This window comes from Mus musculus, chromosome 16 (assembly GCF_000001635.26).
Source record: "Mus musculus strain C57BL/6J chromosome 16, GRCm38.p6 C57BL/6J".
NCBI classification, from domain to species: Eukaryota; Metazoa; Chordata; class Mammalia; order Rodentia; family Muridae; genus Mus; species Mus musculus.
The window spans coordinates 4852700-4874151 of NC_000082.6; the positions used below are offsets into that span (position 1 = coordinate 4852700).

The 21452-nt window shown below is 49.6% G+C and overlaps 1 protein-coding gene, 1 long non-coding RNA gene and 1 other non-coding gene across 4 annotated transcripts in view; 1 reads left to right on the plus strand and 2 right to left on the minus strand.

The window, feature by feature from the left end:
- 4930562C15Rik (RIKEN cDNA 4930562C15 gene) overlaps positions 1–14992 on the plus strand; it is a 32276-nt gene extending 17284 nt beyond the window's left edge. Inside the window, exons 8-16 of one of the 2 annotated variants that reach the window (NM_030192.1) lie at positions 1219–1293; positions 2130–2294; positions 8265–8383; positions 8824–8886; positions 10404–10496; positions 11521–11692; positions 11875–11968; positions 13505–13585; positions 14596–14992. In NM_030192.1, the coding sequence (NP_084468.1) occupies positions 1219–1293; positions 2130–2294; positions 8265–8383; positions 8824–8886; positions 10404–10496; positions 11521–11692; positions 11875–11968; positions 13505–13585; positions 14596–14774 (1041 nt within the window). In that variant the 3' untranslated portion in view covers positions 14775–14992. The remainder of the gene's footprint in view (positions 1–1218; positions 1294–2129; positions 2295–8264; positions 8384–8823; positions 8887–10403; positions 10497–11520; positions 11693–11874; positions 11969–13504; positions 13586–14595) is intronic. The other variant, XM_011246045.2, reaches the window with a different exon arrangement.
- Positions 4484–8288, minus strand: Gm36513. Its single transcript, XR_003951939.1, has 2 exons — positions 8130–8288; positions 4484–5724 (listed from the first exon to the last, which is right to left on the minus strand). It is a non-coding gene; the product is annotated as a predicted gene, 36513 (long non-coding RNA).
- A 1524-nt stretch (positions 14993–16516) lies between the features above and the next one.
- On the minus strand, positions 16517–17925 carry Gm10914. The gene is made up of 2 exons (XR_001781892.1): positions 17822–17925; positions 16517–17580 (listed from the first exon to the last, which is right to left on the minus strand). It is a non-coding gene; the product is annotated as a predicted gene 10914 (transcript).
- Between the last annotated feature and the right edge of the window lie 3527 nt (positions 17926–21452).

The window sequence follows — 21452 nt, forward strand, 5'->3', positions numbered from 1 at the left end:
CTTGAGAGCCTTTGTGTCATCAACCTGAGAGTAGAAGGACAGATTTAAGGCTTAGTGACATTTGCTGAAGTGGATAAGGGGCTTTCTTGCACCAACAGTTATGTTCATAACATTTTCCCTGAACCAGTTCTTCTTCCCTCGGGGTTGACAAGAGAACCTGGGGCCTCATGCATCCTAGGCAAGCAGGCTAGCGCTGGGCCAGAGAAAGCGACTGAGAGGCCAAACTGGGGGCTTTTTTGCCACACCCACCTCTCTTGTTGGTGACCTTGGAAAACCATCTGGGGACAAGATGGATGTGGTAATGACTTGACGTGAATTACAATTGAGGCTAACTTCAAATAACATAAGAATCCCCAAGTAACCTACTTAAGATATAGATGTATTTATCTTTCACATTAAAAAATTCAAGCAATTGGTTTAGAACTGGTAGGGTGTTTGTTGGTGTTGCAGACACAAGCTCCAGTTTCTAGTTCTTTGTCACCTCTTGGACCATCATGGCTGGTCTCTGATCATTAACTCTTATGTTCAAGCCAGTGGCAACGAGGGTAGGGGATGGACATGAGATGAGGTCGTAAGTGCTTGCCTAGCATCCACAGAACCCTGAGCTCCATCCTCAGCAATACTAGGACACAGGGAGGGTGGGTGAAGAAGGTTAACCATACCCACTGACCACCATTTACATCCCAGTCAGAATAAATGCAAGACAGGCTGAAGACTGCAGTCCTCAACTGAGTAGCTAAGTTGGGAGTTTTTCCTATGGGTGAGGGAGACCAGAAGTGAAGAGAAAAGCCATTGTGAGACCTGAGAGAAAAAGTGATGCTAGGCTCTGGAGGCAAGGGAGGCTCTTCCCAAGCAAGCAAGCAAGCTGCTGTTCCTGTCATGGGGATAGGTTAGTAGGGGACAGGACAGCACTAACAGAGGATTTCGTGAAATTACATGTGGTCTGTGACTAGTGGACCCTCTTGTAGATCAGATAAGGTAAACTGACCTTCAACACCTACGGAAGTGAATCACTAGCCCTGGTCTGTGCTGCTTTGAGGTTGACACCATCTCTGAGGATCAGCTTGTCCCTTGCTCTTGCCCTCTCCTGTTCCTGCTGCCTGTGAGCCTTCTAATAGTCCCACCCACTTCTTGTCCACATGGCAAAGTTGGAAGCAGAGAGTAGATGCTACCCTCGAGGTCACGACAAAGGCTGACTTGCCTGTGTTCTGTTCTTAGATCCTCAAGGCAGAAATCGAAAGGCTGGACCTGGTTAAGGCAGATAAAAATGTGATGGATCTGGAGCTGAATGAAGTAAGCAGAGACCTCCTTCCAGCCCCGATTTCCTCTCCCTGCCAATCCCCAGCCTCTGATTTGCCAACCAAGGGAGCAGAAGCACCCAGGCAGAGGCGGTAGGAGCGCTTGCTCGGCCTTTATTCATTCAGGAAATCCCACTCCTCTCAAAAGTTACCCACCCACTCCTCTTTTCCATGACTGGAGATTGGTGACACTATTGTTTTAAAAATCAGGCGTCGGGTCAGGTGTGGAGACACACGCCGCTTGGGAGGTAGAGGCAGGTAGATTCTGTGACTTTAAGGCCAGCCTAGTCTACAAAATGAGTCCCAGGCTGGCCAGGGCTCCATAGCGAGATCCTGTCTCAAAAAAACAAAACAAAACAAAACAAAACAAAACAATACAAAACAATACAATACAATACAATACAATCAGGTATCAATCAGTCTGGGGATGTAGTGCAACTGGTCTTGTGCCTTCCTGGCATTCATGAAGGCCTGGGTTCAATCCCCAGCACCACATGAACTGTGCATAGTGACAGGGACCCACAATTGTGCATAGTGACAGGGACCCACAATTCTACCACAGAAAGCAGAAGAATCAGAAATTCAAGGTCACCCTGGACTATGGGATACAAGGCCAGTCTGGTATACATGAGACTCTGTATTAAAAAAAAAAATCACATGTCAACTTTCCTGTTGGCTCAGATCCCACAGCTGTGTTTGAGCCAGTATAGACATGAACACTGAACTTAAGCCAAGGCTATACATTCATGACCCTCAGCTAGAGAAACTGACCACAGGGATAAGAGATCTCACCTCCCAGCAGTCTTGCTGCCCTGAATGCCCTCTCCCTAGAAAGCTAACAGGGACGCATTGGCAAGCAAGGCAAACAGAGTGGACTTGGAGACGGTGGCGATGGAGCTGAATGAGATGATTCACAGCATGCTCTTGAAGATCACAAACTATGAGTCTGACTGGAAGAAGGCTCTGAAACATCTCAGGAAGGACCTGAACACTAAGGTGAGCCTGTATTAGTTAGCATTTGCTACTTAACAAAATGTCCCAGAGCTTAGCAATCTCAAAGAGCAAACACTGATAGTTTTGAAGAGCAAGAATTCAGAAGCAGCTTCCCCGGGTGGTTCAGGACCTTTGACTCACAAGGTCAGATAAACGTGTCATTCCCGGCTGTATTATCTGAATGAGCTATACGAAGCCACTTCAAAGACTGTACCCTCATGTGACTGTTGGAAAAATGTTTCAGTTTCTCATTTAATGACTCCTTCTTAGGGCCAATTAAGGGGCCTTATAACATGGCAGCCAACTTCCCCTGACACATACACAGACACATGCACACACAGAGACACACCCAGTGACCCAAGACAGTAAGAAGAATGTACAGTGTTTTGCTACACAACTGTCTAAGTCACTCGCATCATTCTGTATTAGCCTCTTGGCTATACAAGCTGATCCCATTCAATGCCAGGAGACACTGGCTCCAATGGTGAGTCACAGCCACATCTGGAGCCATGTTGGAGGCTGACTTCAAGAATGCTTGGGGTGGTGCAAGAAAATTGGTAGGCTGGGGCTGGAGGTGGCTTTCTCCATGCCTGTCATTTGTTCATTTATCATTCAGTGACTACCTTGGTGTGCCACACCTTGGGAATGTTGACAGAGTCCCAGCCCCTGTGCTCCTTGCTGGGTAAGCAGTGAGCCAAGCAGATGGGGACACTGTCTTTGTGGAGACATGTTCATCAAAGAAAGGATCCAAATGAGTGTAAGGTCACAACCCCATAGCATCCACAGATCAGGCGACCCATGTTTCTCTTGCTGACGTGGAGCTGATTCTAAAGCTGGACTGGTAATGTGACCCAAGCAGGAATTATCATATAACTCACTGTACTTGGGATGTGGGTAGAGTGGTGCACACCTGTAATCCCAGCACTCAGGAGGATTACAAGTTCAAGTCCAGTCTAGGCTACGGAGTCTGGAGGTGAGCTGAGATAATATAGCAACATCTTGTCTTACAGGGAAAACAAATTGGGATCCAGAATAGTCAAATTCTAAAGACAGAAAGTAGGCTAGTGATCGCCAGGGGCTGAGGATTTGGGAAGAAATAGGGGTGACTGGTAATGGAGTTTCTTTGGAGAATGGTGTTCGAAAAGTGGATTGTGAAGTCTGATGTGGAGGTATAAGGCTGCAATTTCAGCCCTTCTGATGCTAAGGCAGGAAGATTGTGGGCTCCAGGCCAGACTCGGCTACATAGTGAAGTAGTGCCTCAAAAGAAATAATCATCTGTCGCCGGGTGTGGTGGCACACGCCTTTAATCCCCAGCACTCGGGAGGCAGAGGCAGGTAGATTTCTGAGTTCGAGGCCAGCCTGGTCTACAGAGTGAGTTTCAAGACAGCCAGGGCAACACAGAGAAACCCTGTCTTGAAAAAAAAAAAAAAACAAAAAAAGAAAAAAGAAAAAAGAAAAGAAAAAGAAAGAAGGAAGGAAGGAAGGGGAGAGAGAGAGAGAGAGAGAGAAGGAAGGAAAGGAAGGAAGGAAGGAAAGGAAGGAAGGAAGGAAGGAAGGAAGAAAGAATCATCCACTCCTAACCAGTCTCGCCCTCAACAGCCATGCTGGGCAGGGGCAGGGAGAGCTGGCCTGGCCCCTTGCAAGCTGCAGAATTGGGTGAGCTAGCCCGGGCAGTACTAGAGAGCTTGCCCTGGTAGTGCAGGAGAGCTGGTGTGCTGACCAGCTCAGCTACCACCCAGGCCCAGACAGAGTTGGCCCCCCCTCAACATTCCCCATCTATGAACTGTGTAACATGTCAAGGGGCCTGTCCTACAGATCCAAATCTGCAGGATCTCCATGACACAGGGCAATAACAGAATATTCCAGAGGAGTCCCATGAAGATTCAGTATTAAAAGTATGGCAGAAGCCAGAGGCCTTGAAACAGACCAGAGACTCATTGGAATTACTATTTGCAAGTACAGATGTGTGGACAGAAGGGTATATATACTGTGGGACACACTGCAGCTTCCACGTTTAGATTTTTTGTTTTGTTATTTATTAATTTTTAATTTTTCTTTAGGGGAGATGAAGACTGTGAAGGTGGAGGGCAGAGATGAGGGGACAGGGAGGTGAATGGGACTGAGCACATGACGTGAAGCGCACAAAAAAACAACCAAAACTCTTTTTTAAAAGAGAAAAAATAAATTTGGCAGACATTGTGGTGCATGCCTTTAATCTTTTAATGTCTTTAATCCCACTTAAGAGATAGAGGCAAATGGATCTGTGCTCTCTCTCTCTCTCTCTCTCTCTCTCTCTCCTGTCTCAGTAATAGTAATATTTGATTGTGATGTTTCCATACTGTATTAGTCAGGGTTCTCTAGAGTCACAGAACTTATGGATAGTCTCTATATAGTAAAGGAATTTATTGATGACTTACAGTCTGCAGTCCAATTCCTGACAATGGTTCAGTAGTAGCTGTGAATGGAAGTCCAAGGATCTAGCAGTTGCTCAGTCCCACACAGCAAGCAGGCGAAGGAGAATCTCCCTTCTTCCAATGTCCTTATGTAGGTCTCCAGCAGAAGGTGTAGCCCAGATTCAAGGTGTGTGTCACCACACCTTTAATCCCAGATGACCTTGAATTTGGAGATCTCCCTGCCTTACTATTCTGGAATCCATAGCCACTATGCCTCAAGACCTCCATGCCAAGATCCAGGTCAGAAACTTCTATCTCCCAGCCTCCAGATTAGGGTCACTGATGAGCCTTCCAATTCTGGATTGTAGTTCATCCCAGATATAGTCAAGTTGACAACCAAGAATAGCCACTACACATACTTTGTGAGTATATTAAAGTGTGGGGAGCGGGTGTGGCGGCAGTCCCAAAGGCGCCAGGGACTGCAGCTAAGTCATATGACTTGCACCTGACTTCCTCATATAAGACACAAACATCTTGAGTGCTGCACAGGTGTACCAGGATACAGGTGAATCCAATTTGGTGGAGATTTGCCCCTGCTGCCCTGATTAGCTGAAGCTGCGTGCCTGGTGAGGTGGCGTGGCCTGCTGTGCGTGGATGGGAACTGAGAGAGAGTATAAAAGAGTGAGAGGCCCAGGGTTCGGGGGAGATATAAAAACAAGGGAGATATAAAAACAAGGGAGATATATAAACAAGGGAGATATAAACAAGGGAGATATATGGAGAAAGAAGAAACAGGACTGAATAAATGTGTGCAGAAGGATCCTGTAGCAGCGTCGTTCTTCCTGGCCTGTTGAGCGCGCGTAACAAGTGGTGCTGAAACCCGGGAAAAGAAACATCTTCAGGCAAGAGCGAAGACCCCCTGCTACAGGGAGGATTCAGAACTGCATCACGAGGAAGGAGCGGTTAATAAAGGTTCCCGTGAAACAGACTGTTGAGAAGGATCTGGCGTGGATTCAGAACTATTCAGCTGGGGAACGGTACTGATGAAGAGAAAGAAGAGAGATGAAGACTGAATGAACTGCTGTTAGAAGGACTGGTGGATGTGTCGTTCTTGCTGGTCGAGAGCGGGCGCGACAATTGGTGGCCCGTACGGGGAACCGACTCCCCCACCGAGTTCAGAACTTTCAGCAGTCAGTGGTTGCCGGCAGGGTAAGTTCACGGTGAGTGAAACTTGCGACCCCAGGAGTTTGGGAAGGACCTCGGATAAAGTAGAGGTGAGCATAAAGTTGCCAGGAAGTAGGCACAAAGTAACCCAGGAGTTTGGGAAGGACCTCGGATAAAATAGAGGCAAGTATAAAGTTGCCAGGAAGCAGGCACAAAGTAAAGATAAGGTTCACGGCTTTGGGACAAGTTAAGGTTCCTGGTTTGGGGACAAGTTAAGGAACTATGATAACCTCAGTGTAGTGATCAATAGATCCTCGCTGTGTAGTTATGCTTTTTTCTCCCATTGACCCTTTGTGGGTAGGTCTGATAGTTTTGGTCTTGTTTGTTCTGATATATGGACTCTGTTACTGTTTGAAACTGTGTGTAGAGACAGTCAAGACAGGTCAGAAAATCCTTATAGAGCAACAAGAAAGTATGTCGGAGGAAGAGAAGGGCTTAAAAAGAAAAAGGAAAAAGAAAGGAGACACAGTGTTATCAGGTGGTCAGGAAGGACGAAACAAAAGAGCCGAGGTGGAGGAGGAAGGCGAATTAGCTTTTGTGCCGCCTCCCTATGCCTCCTCAGCAGCCACCTGTAGGTGGACCTTCTGTCCGGAGATTTGGAGAGGATCGATAGGATCAGGTGTTGACATGGGCGAGAGGGTCTGTGTGTTTCCACAGGACCAGACAGAACCTCTTTGGGTGCTGGAGAGATTGGTGAGACGCTGCAAGAATGAGGCTCCTGATCCAGTTGCCCCTGTGGATGTGGTGGATGATCCCACAAGCACAAACGATGGAGCAGAGATGGGAGATCCTTTCGGTATTCCAGAAGCCGATACCAGCTCGACATGACATTCAAATTTTTCCACGCTTTTTGATCCCTGAATTCCCCTTAAAGAGATAGCCCCGCTGGCCATCTATCCCTTGCTTCAGGGAAGATGAGCGGGGATGAGAGCCCTGGGATGTATGCTTGTTATAGTGTGTGTGTTTTTTGTGTTTGGCACATGTGTTAGGTGCAGAGTGTGCGGCCCGCACTTTCGCCATGGTAGCGTAGGCTTTTGCTGCAGTGGAGGCGGGACAATCTCCTCAGATTCGGTTTGCCGCTCTAAAAGAAATTATGCTGTGTTATGCCGTGGGTTGCGAGGCTAAGCACTGCACAGAGGATAGCTTGCTGTTGGCATCCTGTGGAAGGCATGTCTGATTGCATGAAGGTTCAGTGTCCTAGTTCCCTTCCCCCAGGAAAAACGACACGGGAGCTGGCCAAGACCTCTCTGGGTGATGAGCCTAAGGGATGGTTTTGTGTAGGGCCCCTATGCTTGCACACTGGGGATCAGACCTCTACCTTCACCCATGAGGCTTGCTTGCAGCAATTAAGATCTGGCCATAGATTATCAACATCCTGGCCTTTTGATGCACCTGCCGCAAGCAAAACACAATCTCCCCAGGAGTGGCTTGGCATAATAGAGAGGTAGTCAGTGATAAGACTCCCTGGGCATGTCACCAACCTAAGACAGGGATCAAACCAATGCTGTTTGTCACCCAAGGACGGGTAAGGGGCATGACTACGGGGGGCTATCTACAGACATTCTCTCTGCCAAAAAAGAAAAAAGGGGGAATTGTGGGGAGCGGGTGTGGCGGCAGTCCCAAAGGCGCCAGGGACTGCAGCTAAGTCATATGACTTGCACCTGACTTCCTCATATAAGACACAAACATCTTGAGTGCTGCACAGGTGTACCAGGATACAGGTGAATCCAATTTGGTGGAGATTTGCCCCTGCTGCCCTGATTAGCTGAAGCTGTGTGCCTGGTGAGGTGGCGTGGCCTGCTGTGCGTGGATGGGAACTGAGAGAGAGTATAAAAGAGTGAGAGGCCCAGGGTTCGGGGGAGATATAAAAACAAGGGAGATATAAAAACAAGGGAGATATAAAAACAAGGGAGATATATAAACAAGGGAGATATAAACAAGGGAGATATATGGAGAAAGAAGAAACAGGACTGAATAAATGTGTGCAGAAGGATCCTGTAGCAGCGTCGTTCTTCCTGGCCTGTTGAGCGCGCGTAACATTAAAGGAACTGTCCACTTTACATGCAAACTTTCCATAAATATTTATCAGATGTGTTAAAGTCAGGGCATGGTGTTCACTGGAGAAATAGTTTTCCAGCCTCCAACCCTGCAATTGAGCAGAACAGTGGGTTTGGAGGCAGGAACTGATGTCATTTCTTGCAATGGCCACTGGAAATCTCACCTTGCAACTTCCCTGTGCCAAGAGCACCCACAAAGCCATGAGCCCCTTGATGTCTTTCTCTTATTCTGTGTATGACTTCGCAGGCTGTTCAGGTGAGCTCACTGGCTGTACTTCTGTCTTCCCTGTGATTGGCAGCTAGTCCAGAGCGATCTGAATAGCCTAAAGAAGGACATAGAAGAGGTCTGGAAGGTGGTCCGGAAGCTTCTGCTAGAAGGTCTCCGATTCGACCCTGACAGCGCTGCAGGCTTTAAGAAGTGAGTTCACTGAGGGTGGTACCGCTGATGCTGCTGCCAACAGAGGAAAGCCTAGAATTCTAGATCTCAGACATGGGGATGGGGGCAGGGAGGGAGGGATGGAGCACAGCGCTTCTAGCCTTCTCTTCAGATGAGGAAACTGAGGCTCAGAGAGGGGAAGGGAACCAGGACAAGCCTACACAATTGGCAGACCTATCTGGACAATGAGGCCCAGTGATTCCTGTCCCCAGGCAGGCAGGCTTGCCATCGGGTTACACATACCTCCCTCCGCCAAGGGCATTTTTAAAAAAATAGATGTGATATGCCAGTCTGATGGGAAACCAAAGCGCTCTGTCCCGGGGCCACAGGCACAGACAAAGGGGATTAAGGGACTTTAAGCTCACCTCACTCCCTGCCCAGGGCCCTGTTAACCCCTGGCCACTGACCTCCTTGTCCTCCAGGAAATTGTTCGAGAGGGTAAAGTGCATCTCCTGCGACAGGCCCGTAGAGATGATGACTGGCCCGTGAGTACTGCCGCCAGAGGGCACCTTCCAGGTTTGCAGGGTCCAGCATACAGTGCAGGTCCCGGGTGTGCTTTTCTACTGTAGTCACCTGTAAACACCCTGACACCGGCCTGCAGGCCTCAAGCACATAAAGCTGTCCCATATGCAAATGTACACACCTGCCCATGTATATACCCATCCGTCTACACCATTCTATAGCCACCACCGCCTGTTCCACCTCTGTGGTTCCCTAGATGGGGGAGGTCTGTCCTCTCACCTTTAACGCTGTCAGTGCTTTGTTCCAGAGACTAAGGGAAATTATATAAACATGGAGAAATATTGGAAGGATATGAATGTCCAGGTCTAACCCTGGTCACGAGGCTTGTTCCTTGGTGCCTTCCTGTGTTTTATAAAATGCTAACCAATGTCTCTGTGAGCATGCACCATCGCGGCTTTCCATCTATATGTGAGGACACTTCTCTCTGAGCATGCACCATCGCAGCTTTCCATCTATATGTAAGGACACCTCTCTGTGAGCATGCACCATCGCGGCTTTCCATCTATGTAAGGACACCTCTCTGAGCATGCACCATCACGGCTTTCCATCTATATGTGAGGACACCTCTCTCTGAGCATGCACCATCGCGGCTTTCCATCTATATGTGAGGACACCTCTCTCTGAGCATGCACCATCGCGGCTTTCCATCTATATGTGAGGACACTTCTCTGTGAGCATGCACCATCGCGGCTTTCCATCTATGTAAGGACACCTCTCTGAGCATGCACCATCACGGCTTTCCATCTATGTGAGGACACTTCTCTGTGAGCATGCACCATCGCGGCTTTCCATCTATATGTGAGGACACCTCTGCATGTGTTTAACCACGCAGCTCAGACAGAGAGGTGGAACGGGCCCAGCTCCTTGGAAGGCTGTTCTGAGTTTCCTTGTTTCCTTTTGGAGGCAAAATACACAGGATACAACCTTAGCCATCTGAAGGAAGGTGCCACAGTTATGCGTCCATGACGTACAGCTGCCATGCTCTTGCACACCTGTGCCTTTCACCACACCCCTTCCGAGTAGTGCCTCCCCTCTACGTACCCATAGCTCCTGGCAAACACCTACCTGCAACACATCTCTAGGAGCCCCTTCCTTTGGTTTTCAACTCTATTTACTTACTGACTTATTACTGGAGACAAGGCCTTTCTATATAGCCAAAGATAGCCTTAACCTTGAACTCAGTTTGTACTAATAGTTTAGGCTAACTTTGAACTTGCTACCTTCCTGCCTCAGTCTCCCAAGTGCTGAGATTGTACAGGTGCACCACCACCCCTCGCTTGGTTTTGACTTTCTATCCAGAATGGTGTTTCTATCTTCCCCGAGTTGTCAGAAGTCCTGCAGGTTTTGTTTGTGGGCTGTGAGCTGCAGACATCCAGTTTGGGAGGGGAGGACTCCACTTCCTCTCTCCAGGCCTAGGAGCCTGGGGCCCTCTGCTGGCCATGGGCACCTCTCACAGCTCTGGTTTGCTCTGCCTCTGCAGACAGCTGATCACCATCCGCAACACCCATGGGCTGTCCCGAATAAGGCCAGCCAGTGCCAACAGCTATGAGTATCTGCAGCGGCAGCTGATAAGGTGAGGGTTATGTCCACCCCACTCTCTGGAGAAACTTTCCTTCAATGCAGGCACCAATGAGGGCCCAGGATGCCCGTCTGGGAGGTTGTGGTGTGGCTGATAGGGCAGTGGGAGAGAGGAACCAACATTTGTGTTGGCATCTACTGTGACCTGGAACTTAACTGGGCCCTGTCGCAGAGGCATACTGTGCTAGCTACTCACAAGATGGAGGCAAACGTATCATAAGGGCTTCATAGGCTTCAGAGCAAAACCTGCCTCAAAGTAAAAACGAAAGGGCTGGAGTCATAGCTCAGTGATAGTGTTTTTCTGGCACGCACAGGGCGTTTGCAAATAGGAGGGCTTCTCCTTAAGTCTTATGAGCCCTGGAATCCAGGGTTACCATGCTTGTTTCCTGTGGGTGAATAATTGGAGGAGCCTCTGGGAGCCCTTGCTGAAACTTTGTTGGGTCACAGGGCTTCCTGGGAAAGTACCTTCTATTATCATCCCACTTCACAGTTGAAGAGACTGAGACTCAGACTATATGACCTTCCCAAGACCACAGCCAGTGAGTGGCTGGGGAGTCTTACCTGCTATCGCTTTTCTCACTTAGCCTAGCTAGATGCCATCTCCTTCATCCTTGGGTGGCAGGGGTCCTTCCATGGCCTATGTGAGCTTCCAGGGCCGTTGTGAGCTTCTGGCCAGGGGTGAGGCCGGGGCGGTGGAGTGAACAACTAAGTGGTAGTCAGCACCAGCGTTAGGAAGGAGACCACCTATGCTGGCTCGCACACTGTGCCTGACGGCTGGAGGCCAGGTCAGAGCGTGCATGTGCATGGCAAGGCCAGAGCAGGCCTCCAGCTGTGCTTGGTTCAGGGAAGGGAGTATGGATTATCTCTCCCAGAACTGTCCATGTCTGTACTGGTTCACCACCCCCCAGGCCTGCCTGCCATTCTGCCCATCTTCCTTGATACTATCCAGAGCCCTGTGCAGGTCTCCTCGGTGGTAGAGGGGGGTCTCCATGTGGCTGCTGATCTTCTGCCCTGTCCAGGGAACAACAGCAGCATCTGCATTTCCAGAACTTTGGAGTCCATGAGGAGGGTCAGGGCTTCCAGAAGGACTGGGGTGATGGGCCCCGAAATGAGAACACCTTGAAGCACAAGTCACATGACCTGTCAACACTCTATCCTTATGGGGACCCTGAGCTGATGAACTATGACACTGTGAGTCTGGCTGTGTTCCCCTCCCAGAGGCTGGACTCCAGCATACCCAGTCCCAGATGTGAGATGAAACTCTGATCTTTGGGTACCTTGAGGAAGCTGTGCTCTGGCTCTGGGCATTTGTGTGCATCAAGGAAAGGGGATGGCAATGGAGACCCTGATTTGGGACCTGGGCCATCCCACAGGCTGAGGTGGACATCTTGGGGGTAGATGGAGTTCTGTACAAAGGCCGAATGAGCAGCCAGTTTGGGACTCGGACTGGGGAGAAGGACATTGCAGGTAAGCACTGGTGTTTCCTGGGATTCCCGCTGTGGGACTTGACTGTGCTGGTCAGAACAAGGGGTTGCTGGTGGACTCAGGGCTGGTCTTGCCCTTGGCTGGACACTGGTAAAGACTGGCGGAGGGGGTGGGGATGCTGGGCTGGTAATGAGAGCTGTGCCAGGCAAAGCTGGTCCACAGAGATCAACTAGACAGCTCCTTGAACACCTTCGAAAAAGGAACAGGAGTTAGTTGGTGAAGGGGCAGAGAGGGAGGGATGTGGTCCAGGTTGGGGGAATAGTAGGTTCAAAGGTCCTGTGGTGGGATGGGTAGGAAGAGCTGAATCTTCTTGGAGCATAAACACTAGGGTAAGGGTAAAGAACTGTGAACAGGGCTAGACCCAGGAGGCCAAGGGTCAGACCGGTAAGAGACCCCAACCTTTTTGCACTTTGAATTGGTTGCTATGGTTACCCTGGAGTCTAAGACCTGGAAATTATTGATTTCACCACTGGTTGTATAATAAAGTAATACAAAAACGGAGCTTCTCTGCACACCCTGGAGATGTTTTCCTCTGGGAAGGGGATGTCTAAAGCAGCTCTTATACCAGGAATGACATGGGATCCTTAGGGCATCTAACCCATAGTAGCCCCATGGGCTGCCCATGGACCAGAGCACTGAGTCCAGACATGCAGAGGAGGTAAGATTTGGCTGTACTGCTATGGCAGACTGAGAATACACCCCATGGCAGCTGCCAGAGCTAACCACCACAGCCCAGGGCCCAAAATCGCAGGACAGTTTTTCCAGCTCTGAAGACTGAGATCCTAAGACACAGCGCAGGCAGTTGTGCTCCCCTCAGAGGTGCTAGTCTCCTCTGTCCCAGCCAGGGCCAGGTCACTCCAGCAGCCACTGCTTTCCTCTCTTCTGACTTCCATGAGGACATTTGTCACTGAACTTCAGGTTTAGTGTAACCTAGAGTTATCCTATTTCAAGATCTGAAATAACACCTGCAAAGATCTTTTGTAATAAAGTCACTTCTGTAAGCTCCACAGAATGTACCTTTTAGGAGCCCGCGATGTAATGCACTCACAGGCCCTACCCTATTTCCAAGGAGGTAGAACAGCATCTCCCAGGTCTTTTGCCCTGGCAGAAATTGACTGCTCAGCAACCACATTGCAGATCTGAAAGCAGTATAGCTAATGTTCGATGAGCCCCACCTCTGTGCCAACCCCTCCAGAATACTTGCCCATAGCAACCAGGTGAGGCATTTCACAAAAGAACAAGGGAGGTCTGCTTGGGTGAGGCAGTCTCAGGAGAAAAGTGGACCAGTGGGGAGATACTTAATGCCTCCTCCATCACTGAAGACCTTCTACAGGGAGTGAGCAAGGGGCTTTTCTCTCAGTGGATGGTATATAAGAAACAGATTATATAGCAGAACTTGGACTGGGACAAGCTCAAAGGCTTCACCTTGCTTGGAAACCCCCAGGATGAAAAGTCTGGCTTGATGTAGGAGCCAGAACTTTGGACGGGGCTCCAGCTATTTAGATCTTTCCTTCTCAGCTGTGAAAGTTTCATATTACACCATTCCAAACCTGACTGATCGTGTGCGCCCAGGATCCTTACTTGCTCCGGGCTATCCACGTGAGTACCTGACCCACCTGGCACTCTGGCAGACCTCCAGTTTCTCCTGGTCCTTCCCCATCCCTTTCACTGATATCCCAGACCTTACTCCACTCATGACCCCCACTTCCCTTTACCTTTATGTCCGCTTTGCCCACATCTTGGTAGCCACCTTCTGGCTGGCTGGGAGGAGGGGGTGGAGCGGGAGGGGAAGTTATGGGGCCTCCAGTTGTTCTGAGTTTCTTGGCAGGTGCCTGTCCCCAGAGGTCACCTTGGCTGCAGAGGTGGGGCAAATGAAGTCACTTCTAGTTCTGAGCTTCTTGGCCAGGGCTGCCAGGGGTCAGTCTGAGAGGACTTAGTCCTTGAGCTTCTTGGTTCACAGCTCTGGCCCTCTAGAAGCACCTTAATGTTCACAGAGCACCACTTCCTACTGTCTCTCTTCTGGCTTTTTTTTGTTTTTTTTGGTGGTGGTGGGGGTGGGAGGTTCAAGACAGGGTTTCTCTGTGTAGCCCTGGCTGTTCTGGAACTCACTTTGTAGACCAGGCTGGCCTTGAACTCAGAAATCTGCCTGCCTCTGCCTCCCAAGTGCTGGGATTAAAGGCGTGCGCCAAGACCGCCACGACCGCCCCTCTTCTGGTTCTTATCCTTCTGGTTCAGCAGGGTGGTGCTGTTTTTCTTGTCAAAGGCAGAGTAGTTGAGGCTTAGCCCAGACGCCTGTGCCCAAATCCTGACAGCCCCTCCCCAAGGTGCCTCTGTACTCTAGCACCCATCTTGGACTTCTGTGTCTCAGTCACCCTTGAGGAAATGTTTAGGAGCGGAACCAGAGGTGCAGTGGCCAGTCCTGCCGTGGCTTACAATACACCTCCAGTCTCCAGCTTCTGCTCCCTGGCAGGGAGAACTCCATAAAGGGAGAACCCCATGAGGGGAGAACTCCATGAGGGGAGAGAGAACCCCATGAGGGGAGAACCCCATGAGGCCAGCTGCTTCCAGATGTAGGCGCACAGCATGGGTCTTTCCTGCTTCATTTCCAGCCTTGAGCCCCCGCACCAGTATCACCTCTGCCACCACTCTACACTCTGCCACCAACACCACGACGGCACGGCCACCATCCCTGCCACCAGTGCCACAGCTACCACCACTGATCCCTGTCTCAAGGGATACCCAAGAGGCCCCTGGATCTGCCAAGCGTTTGAAATCTCCACGGCTGTAGCACACCAACCCGTGAAACCCAAGCCTGTGACTCAACTACCATTGGGTCCCCTTCACTCAAAGAAAGAGACCCAGAGCCCTGGAACAGATCCAGGAAAGGATGCAGGGATCCTGGATATAGGGGAAGGAAGGTCTGCATAGGGGACCCATGACTCAGTGTTTAACTGTGTATCTAAAATATAAGCCATACAGTCCTTCCTAGCCAACCTTTTCATAGATAACAGAGCTTCGGAGTGAAGTTTTTACAGGGCCAACTGAATTTCTTAAGCAGTTTCCCCAACAGCACAAAGCAGTTCTAAAACAATCCCCTTTGGGTCGGCAGAGTGCTTGCCAGCGGCACAGTCCTGAGTCTGACCCTCTAGCACCATAGAAGCTGGTATGGTGCATACCCTGGTAATACAAGCACTTCAGTGTTAATGGAAGGAGGACCCAGCCAAGATCTGCCTCAGTTACACACTGAGCTCACAGCCTGCCTGGGATGCATGAGACCCTGTGTTAAACAACAAAACATAAATCCCTTTTCTTGGCATTTTGCTTAAGGCATCATTAAGGCCCACTTCTTCCTTGTATCTTCCTTAGAAGCCATTAGTTTTCCCACAGGAAGCAAATTCCACCATGCACTATTTTTATTTCCTGTAATCATTTTTTCCCAGTGACCATTATTATGAATTGAATCGTCTGTGTGAGAGAGGGTGTGCTGTGGTGTAAGCTCGTGTGTGTATGTGGGGTATCCCTGAGCATGTACAGAGGCCACAGAAAGATGATCTACCTTATTCCCTCAAGACTGGTCTCTCACTAAACATGGAACTAGGCGTTTCAGGGACCCTCCTGTCTGCCCTCCACTCTCCAGTACTGGGGTTACAGGTGTAGCCAAGACCACACCCAGCTGCAGCTGCTGCTGCTGCTTTTTTTTTGGTTTTTGGTTTTTTGAGACAGGGTTTCTCTGTATTGCCCTGGCTGTCCTGGAACTCACTCTGTAGACCAGGCTGGCCTCGAACTCAAAAATCCACCTGCCTCTGCCTCCCGAGTGCTGGGATTAAAGGCGTGTGCCACCATGCCCAGCTCACACCCAGCTTCTTACATGGGTTCTAGGAATTTGAACTCAGATCTTCATCTTTATGCAGCAGGCACTCTTACTTTTTGAGCTATTTCTTTGGCTCCGTCTCTGAGATAGGGTCTGGTGTATCCCTGGCTGGCTTAGAACTCACACTACAGCTGAGGGATGACAGTTCAGTGTCTACTACCCGGATGTTGGGTTACAGGCCTGTGCTGCTGCTGTCTGCAGGGCTGGGAATCAAACCAAGGACTTTGACATGTTTGGCATTACATTCTAGCAACTGAGCTACACTTCCCATTTTTGAATTAATTAACCATTTAATTGTTTTTATGTCTTAACTAATCCACAAGACTAGTATAGCACCCTTGGTGTAGTCTAGGACTGCAGGTGCCCTGCAAGGTGGAGTATTCCAAGACTGCTCCAAGCCCAGCAGGTTCACAGCCCATTCAAGAACAGCACGCCCCAGTTCCCAGGTCTCTGTGGTGAGACAAGATGAGACATGATGTGAAATGGAGGTGCAGGTACAACCCAGGCGCTCAAGCTGGGCTAGTCCTCCTACTGGCTGTCCTTGCTCCTCTTAAGTTTACTCACTCCCTCACAGTTCTCCTTTGCCTCCTCTCCTCCCCCTTCTCTGATGATGACAGTTCTACCCCACTTCTCTCTCTCTCTCTTTCTCTCTCTCTCTCTCTCTCTCTCTCTCACACACACACACACACACACACACACACCTCCTGAACACAGGTTCCAGCCCACCTCAGACAGTTCTGGCTGAGTGAGGAGCTGAGGTGGTGGTGGTGGTGGAAGGATGGTGCTTCCTAAGAGCTGGGAGAGGGGATCTTGGTGTGGAGGGAAGAAACCCTTGGCTTGGGAGGCCATCAGTATGTAGGGGTGCTGGGTGCTTCTGTTTCCAACGCTCCCTATGGTCTCTAGGCAATACCAGCTTGATGCCTGAGGCCACCCCCAGCCAACTCACCTTTTCTTTTTGCAATGGTGTCCAAATGGGGCTGGGCCAGTCCCAACACAGGCGACTCATTTATCTTTGCCTGGAGACCCCACCCCCATACCACAGATAAAAATTTTTAGCATTTTCTGGCCAGAATAAAATCTTATTCCTTTGGACTTTAGATGAGGGCTTGTCCTGGAGCTGTCTGCAGGCAGTGGCCTTCTCTTCTTTCCACAAGAGTGGCCTTGATGGTCCCTCCTCTGGCCACTAACAGTGAGGCTCAGCCTCCCAGTGCCCCTATCTAGAACATAAGATGTCTGCAGAGACCAGAAAGCTGTTCACCACCAGAGCAGCCACATTCCCTGAACTGCTTCAGCTCTGTAGACAGATCATGGGGGCTCCATGGGCTCAAAGTCACACAGCTCTGACTCATGCAGAAGGATTGACTGTTGGGTACTGTACTACCCTGTCCTCCACTGCAGAAGGTTTGCTGAGGAAGCGGGGTCTGGGCTATGCCTGTGCACATGTCCCTGGTCCTCAAAGAGGGCCTGCTCTCCCTAACAAAGTCATATCTAAGCCCCTAGCTGGTCATTTCAAAGGGGCCTTCTAAGGGTCCTCTGCAGATCAAAGAACCTTAGTAACCTTCTTAGTAACCTTCTGTAAGAGCTGGTTCTTACAGCCCAGGGAGTGAAGGCCCGTCCTCAGTCCTGCAGCTTGGTGTCCATCCTTCTACTGTGGAACACGCTGTTGGGAGCTCAACTTCAAAGACAGGTCTGGTCCAAAAGTGAAAGGCCTGCAGGCTGGAGGCTGGGAGAAGGTAGCAGTCAGGATTTGTCAGTTGGTATATGGCATCTCAGTATGTCAGCCTTTGCGTTTTAAGATTAAGGTGGTGGCCAGGGACGGTTGAACACACCTGTAATGTTCATACTCAGGAAACAGAGAGTAGGGTATTAGAAGGTAAAGGTATTTATAACTGAGAACACTCTCAAGGCCAGCCTGGGCTACAAAGACCCTGTCTCAAACAATCAACGAGGGACTGGAGCGGTACCTCAGTGGCTAACAGCACCATCTTTCCAAGATCCAGGTTTGATTCCCAGCACACACAGAGTGGTTCACAGCCATCCGTGACTTCAGTCCCAGGGAAACTGAAACCCTCTTCTGGCCTCCAGGTGGCCTTGTGGCACACATCTATACACGCAGGCAAAACATTCAACCACAGTAAACAAAAAAAAAAAAAAAAAAAAAAAAAAAACCCAAAGACTGAGATGGTGGTACACTGGTGGTGGAGGAGAGTTGAACTGCACAGGGGACCAGGCAGCACAAAAGGGGGTGTCTTCTGTAGAGGATAGGGTACCCCTGGGTGTGCTGTTGAAGAGGACGGATCTTTCTCCAGGTCTAAGACCACACACTTGTTAACCTAAAGTGTAAAGTGCTGACAGAATTGACATCTGCATTGGAAAGTGCCACGCCAGTGCTGAAGGCCAAGAGCTGCGAGGTAGAGACTCTGGTGCTGAGTGGAAGAGCCTTTCTGACACCAGACTCCATGCGTGCTGACCCCTAACACACCATGTTGGCTGGCTTTAGGCAGTGAAGTTTCCCTCCTCCCACGGCCACGCTTTATCAGGATCTGGAGAGAGGGACCACAGCTGAGGTTACTGTCACTGCCCCAGGTGTGCAGAGGACTTCTGCCACTGGTCCTCCAGCACCTTGTATGCGGTCACAGACTTGGCTTTGCCATCGTGGGCCAGCTCCACCCTTGTCCATCTCAAGAGGACTCAGCACCTCCCACCACAAAGAAAAAAAAGAAAAAAAGAGGTTTTTTGTTTTGTTTTGTTTTTGGATTTTCGAGACAGGGTTTCTCTGTGTAGCCCTGGCTGTCCTGGAACTCACTTTGTAGACCAGGCTGGCCTCGAACTCAGAAATCTGCCTCTGCCTCTGGAGTGCTGGGATTAAAGATATGCGCCACCACGCCCGGCTCCACAAAGACAGTTTTTAAGGCTCATTTGAGGTACATATTTTCCTAAATACATGTGGTAGGCACACACTGACACCTTTGCAAACATAGGAGCTGGAAATGGCATTCCATCAAAAGATCTTCATTTTAGTCAACTCAGGAGGCCTCTCCAAACCAGGAGACCCCAGTCAAAGGATTCATCTGTCTTCTGCTGGACAGGGACTGCTGTGAAAAGCCCCTTAGAGACATTTAGGACCACAACCAGCATTGGGGACAGTGTGGTTCTCTGGGTTGGGTCATGAATGTATGCTCAGAGAACTCTGGCTGGGCCACTTGACAGACCTGGGGAGGCCAAACAGTATTAGGTGTGGCCTCACATCTAAGATTCTCGAAAGAACAAGTCTTTCTCTGAGACTGTTTGAAGGAGTCCTGGCAGCTACAGAAGGGAGCTTAGACTTGGGTTCGTTGGCCGGTGCCCTCCACCCATCTGTGGCAGGCTTATACTCTGAAGTTGCTGAGTGAAAAGCAAGGTCCCTGACTGAGGCTAGCTAGTCTCAGGACAGCAGTCGGAAATGTATTTAGCCAGTGATATGGAGGGGACCAACCCGGCAGAAGTGGGCCAGGCCATGTCCCTAGTGTGCTGGCCAGCTCCTGCCACTTGTGGGTTTTCCAAGGTAAGTCACATGTGAGACTTCTTACACCAAACCTCTTGACTTTAAAAATGCTGACACAGTTAGCAAACCAGGCAACAGTATGAGCATGTGACAAGTTCTTAAGCCCTTGAGATAACTGCCCTCCTCCAGTCATAGGGAGGGTACAGCCACCAACTGTCAAAGCCATGTTTTCCCTTATTTCTGTATGTCACTATGTCCTTTGGGAATCAGTCACAAAGCTTGAAACATTCTTTAAAACAACTTCATAGATGCAAATAGCATTTTAAGAGTGGAATTGTGGGGCTGGAGAGATGGCTCAGTGGTTAAGAGCACTGTCTGCTCTTCCAGAGGACCTGAGTTCAATTCCCAGCAACCACATGGTGGCTCACAACCATCTGTTATGGGATCTGAAGCCCTCTTCTAGTGTGTCAGAAGACAGCAACAATGTATTCAAATAAAATAAATCTTAAAAAAAAAAGAGTGGAATTGTGAAAAATCACTTAAGACACCAGTCATTTGGGCATGTAGGACATGATCAACTCTAACCGGCTGTTTTTGGTTGGTATTCTGAGACAGGGTCTCCTGTATCTCAGGCTTGCTTTCAACTAAATATGTATCTGAGGATGACCTTGAATTTTTGACGCTCCTGCCTCCACATTCTAGAGTTTAGAAGTTACAGTTGTATGCTCTCATGCCTGGCCTGCTTACGCAGCGGCAGAAATCACAAGCAGGACCTCCTGTATGCTAGGCAAGCACTCTCCCAACTCAGCCCGTCCTAACCCACAAGCTGGCGTGCGTTTGCTGCCCAGGCTGCTGAGAGCTGTTTGAGATGAAGCGCTGCTAAGGATGGCTTACAAGATTTGTCCTTTGCTCTGCAGCCAACCTTCTCTGAACACAAATCGTTGCTTATCTTTTTGCTTCTCAGCTTCCTGGTGGGGGTTAAGCTCTAAGAGGGCCCAGGGTTTGTGTTACTGTCACTAGTCATATCTGATTCTCCCAAGTTAGTCCTGATTCTCTGAGTTGTTCAGACTAGTGCTCCAGCACCCTACCAGCAGGGTTCCAGCATCCTACAAACTCAAGTATCTAAGACCTGCATCCCAGGAGAGTCTTAAAAGGCTGGAAGCTAGGATGTTTGGCAAGCACTTAAAAATGGTTAAAATGACTCACAGACATCCGTGATCACAGCCTTTAGGAGAGGAGTTCAAAGCTCGCCTGAACCATATATTAAGACCCTGCTTCAAAACAAGACCACCTGCAGCACTCAAAATACCATTGTCTTCTAGAAGTTTGGAGATCAGGAGACTGGTGGCTGTGTGCTTATCTGCTGCATCAGAACCACCTGATATTGGGACCTGTATATTTTTAATAACAGCTTTAAAGTGGAATTGACACACCAGAAAGCTCACCTTTTCCAAGTGTGAACGAATGGCTGTTACTTTAGGCAGAGGGGTCACTGCTGTTGACCTGCTATTCCTCCCAGCACTGATATAGAGACCTGGGATCTGTTTAGGCTCGGCAGCTAGGCATGTGAACCATGTGTGTGACTAGCATGGCCATCTAGAGAGGATGTCGGCAGTGTCTACAGTGGGCTTTGATCACCACTACCTGATGGTGCTACCTGACCTGTTGGGCAGGCTTCTAGAACACTGGGCATCACACTGTATATAGGACGGCTCTTACTGTAAGGACATTACATGCCCAGATGTTAACAGTGCTAAGGATAAAAGGTCCCTTCTGCCTTCATGTGTGTAACCACTTGAGACCACCAGGCCCAACTCTCAGGAGCCTCCTCAAATAGGTAGGCTCAATGGCGGCCTCAGTTCCAGCATGTTAGATATCTCAAGGGTACTTCTTAAAACTTCAATGTCAGCCAGGTGGTGGCGCACACCTTTAATCTTAGCACTTGGGAGGCAGAGGCAGGTGAATCTCTGGGTTTGAGGTCAGCCTGGTCTAGAGTGAGTCCCAGGACAGCCAGGGCTACACAGAGACCTTGTTGGGGGTGGGAGAGCAGTGGCAAAAAGTTCACTGTGTATTTAGTAGCTCGATTTTGACTGGGGGGGGGGGGGCGGGGA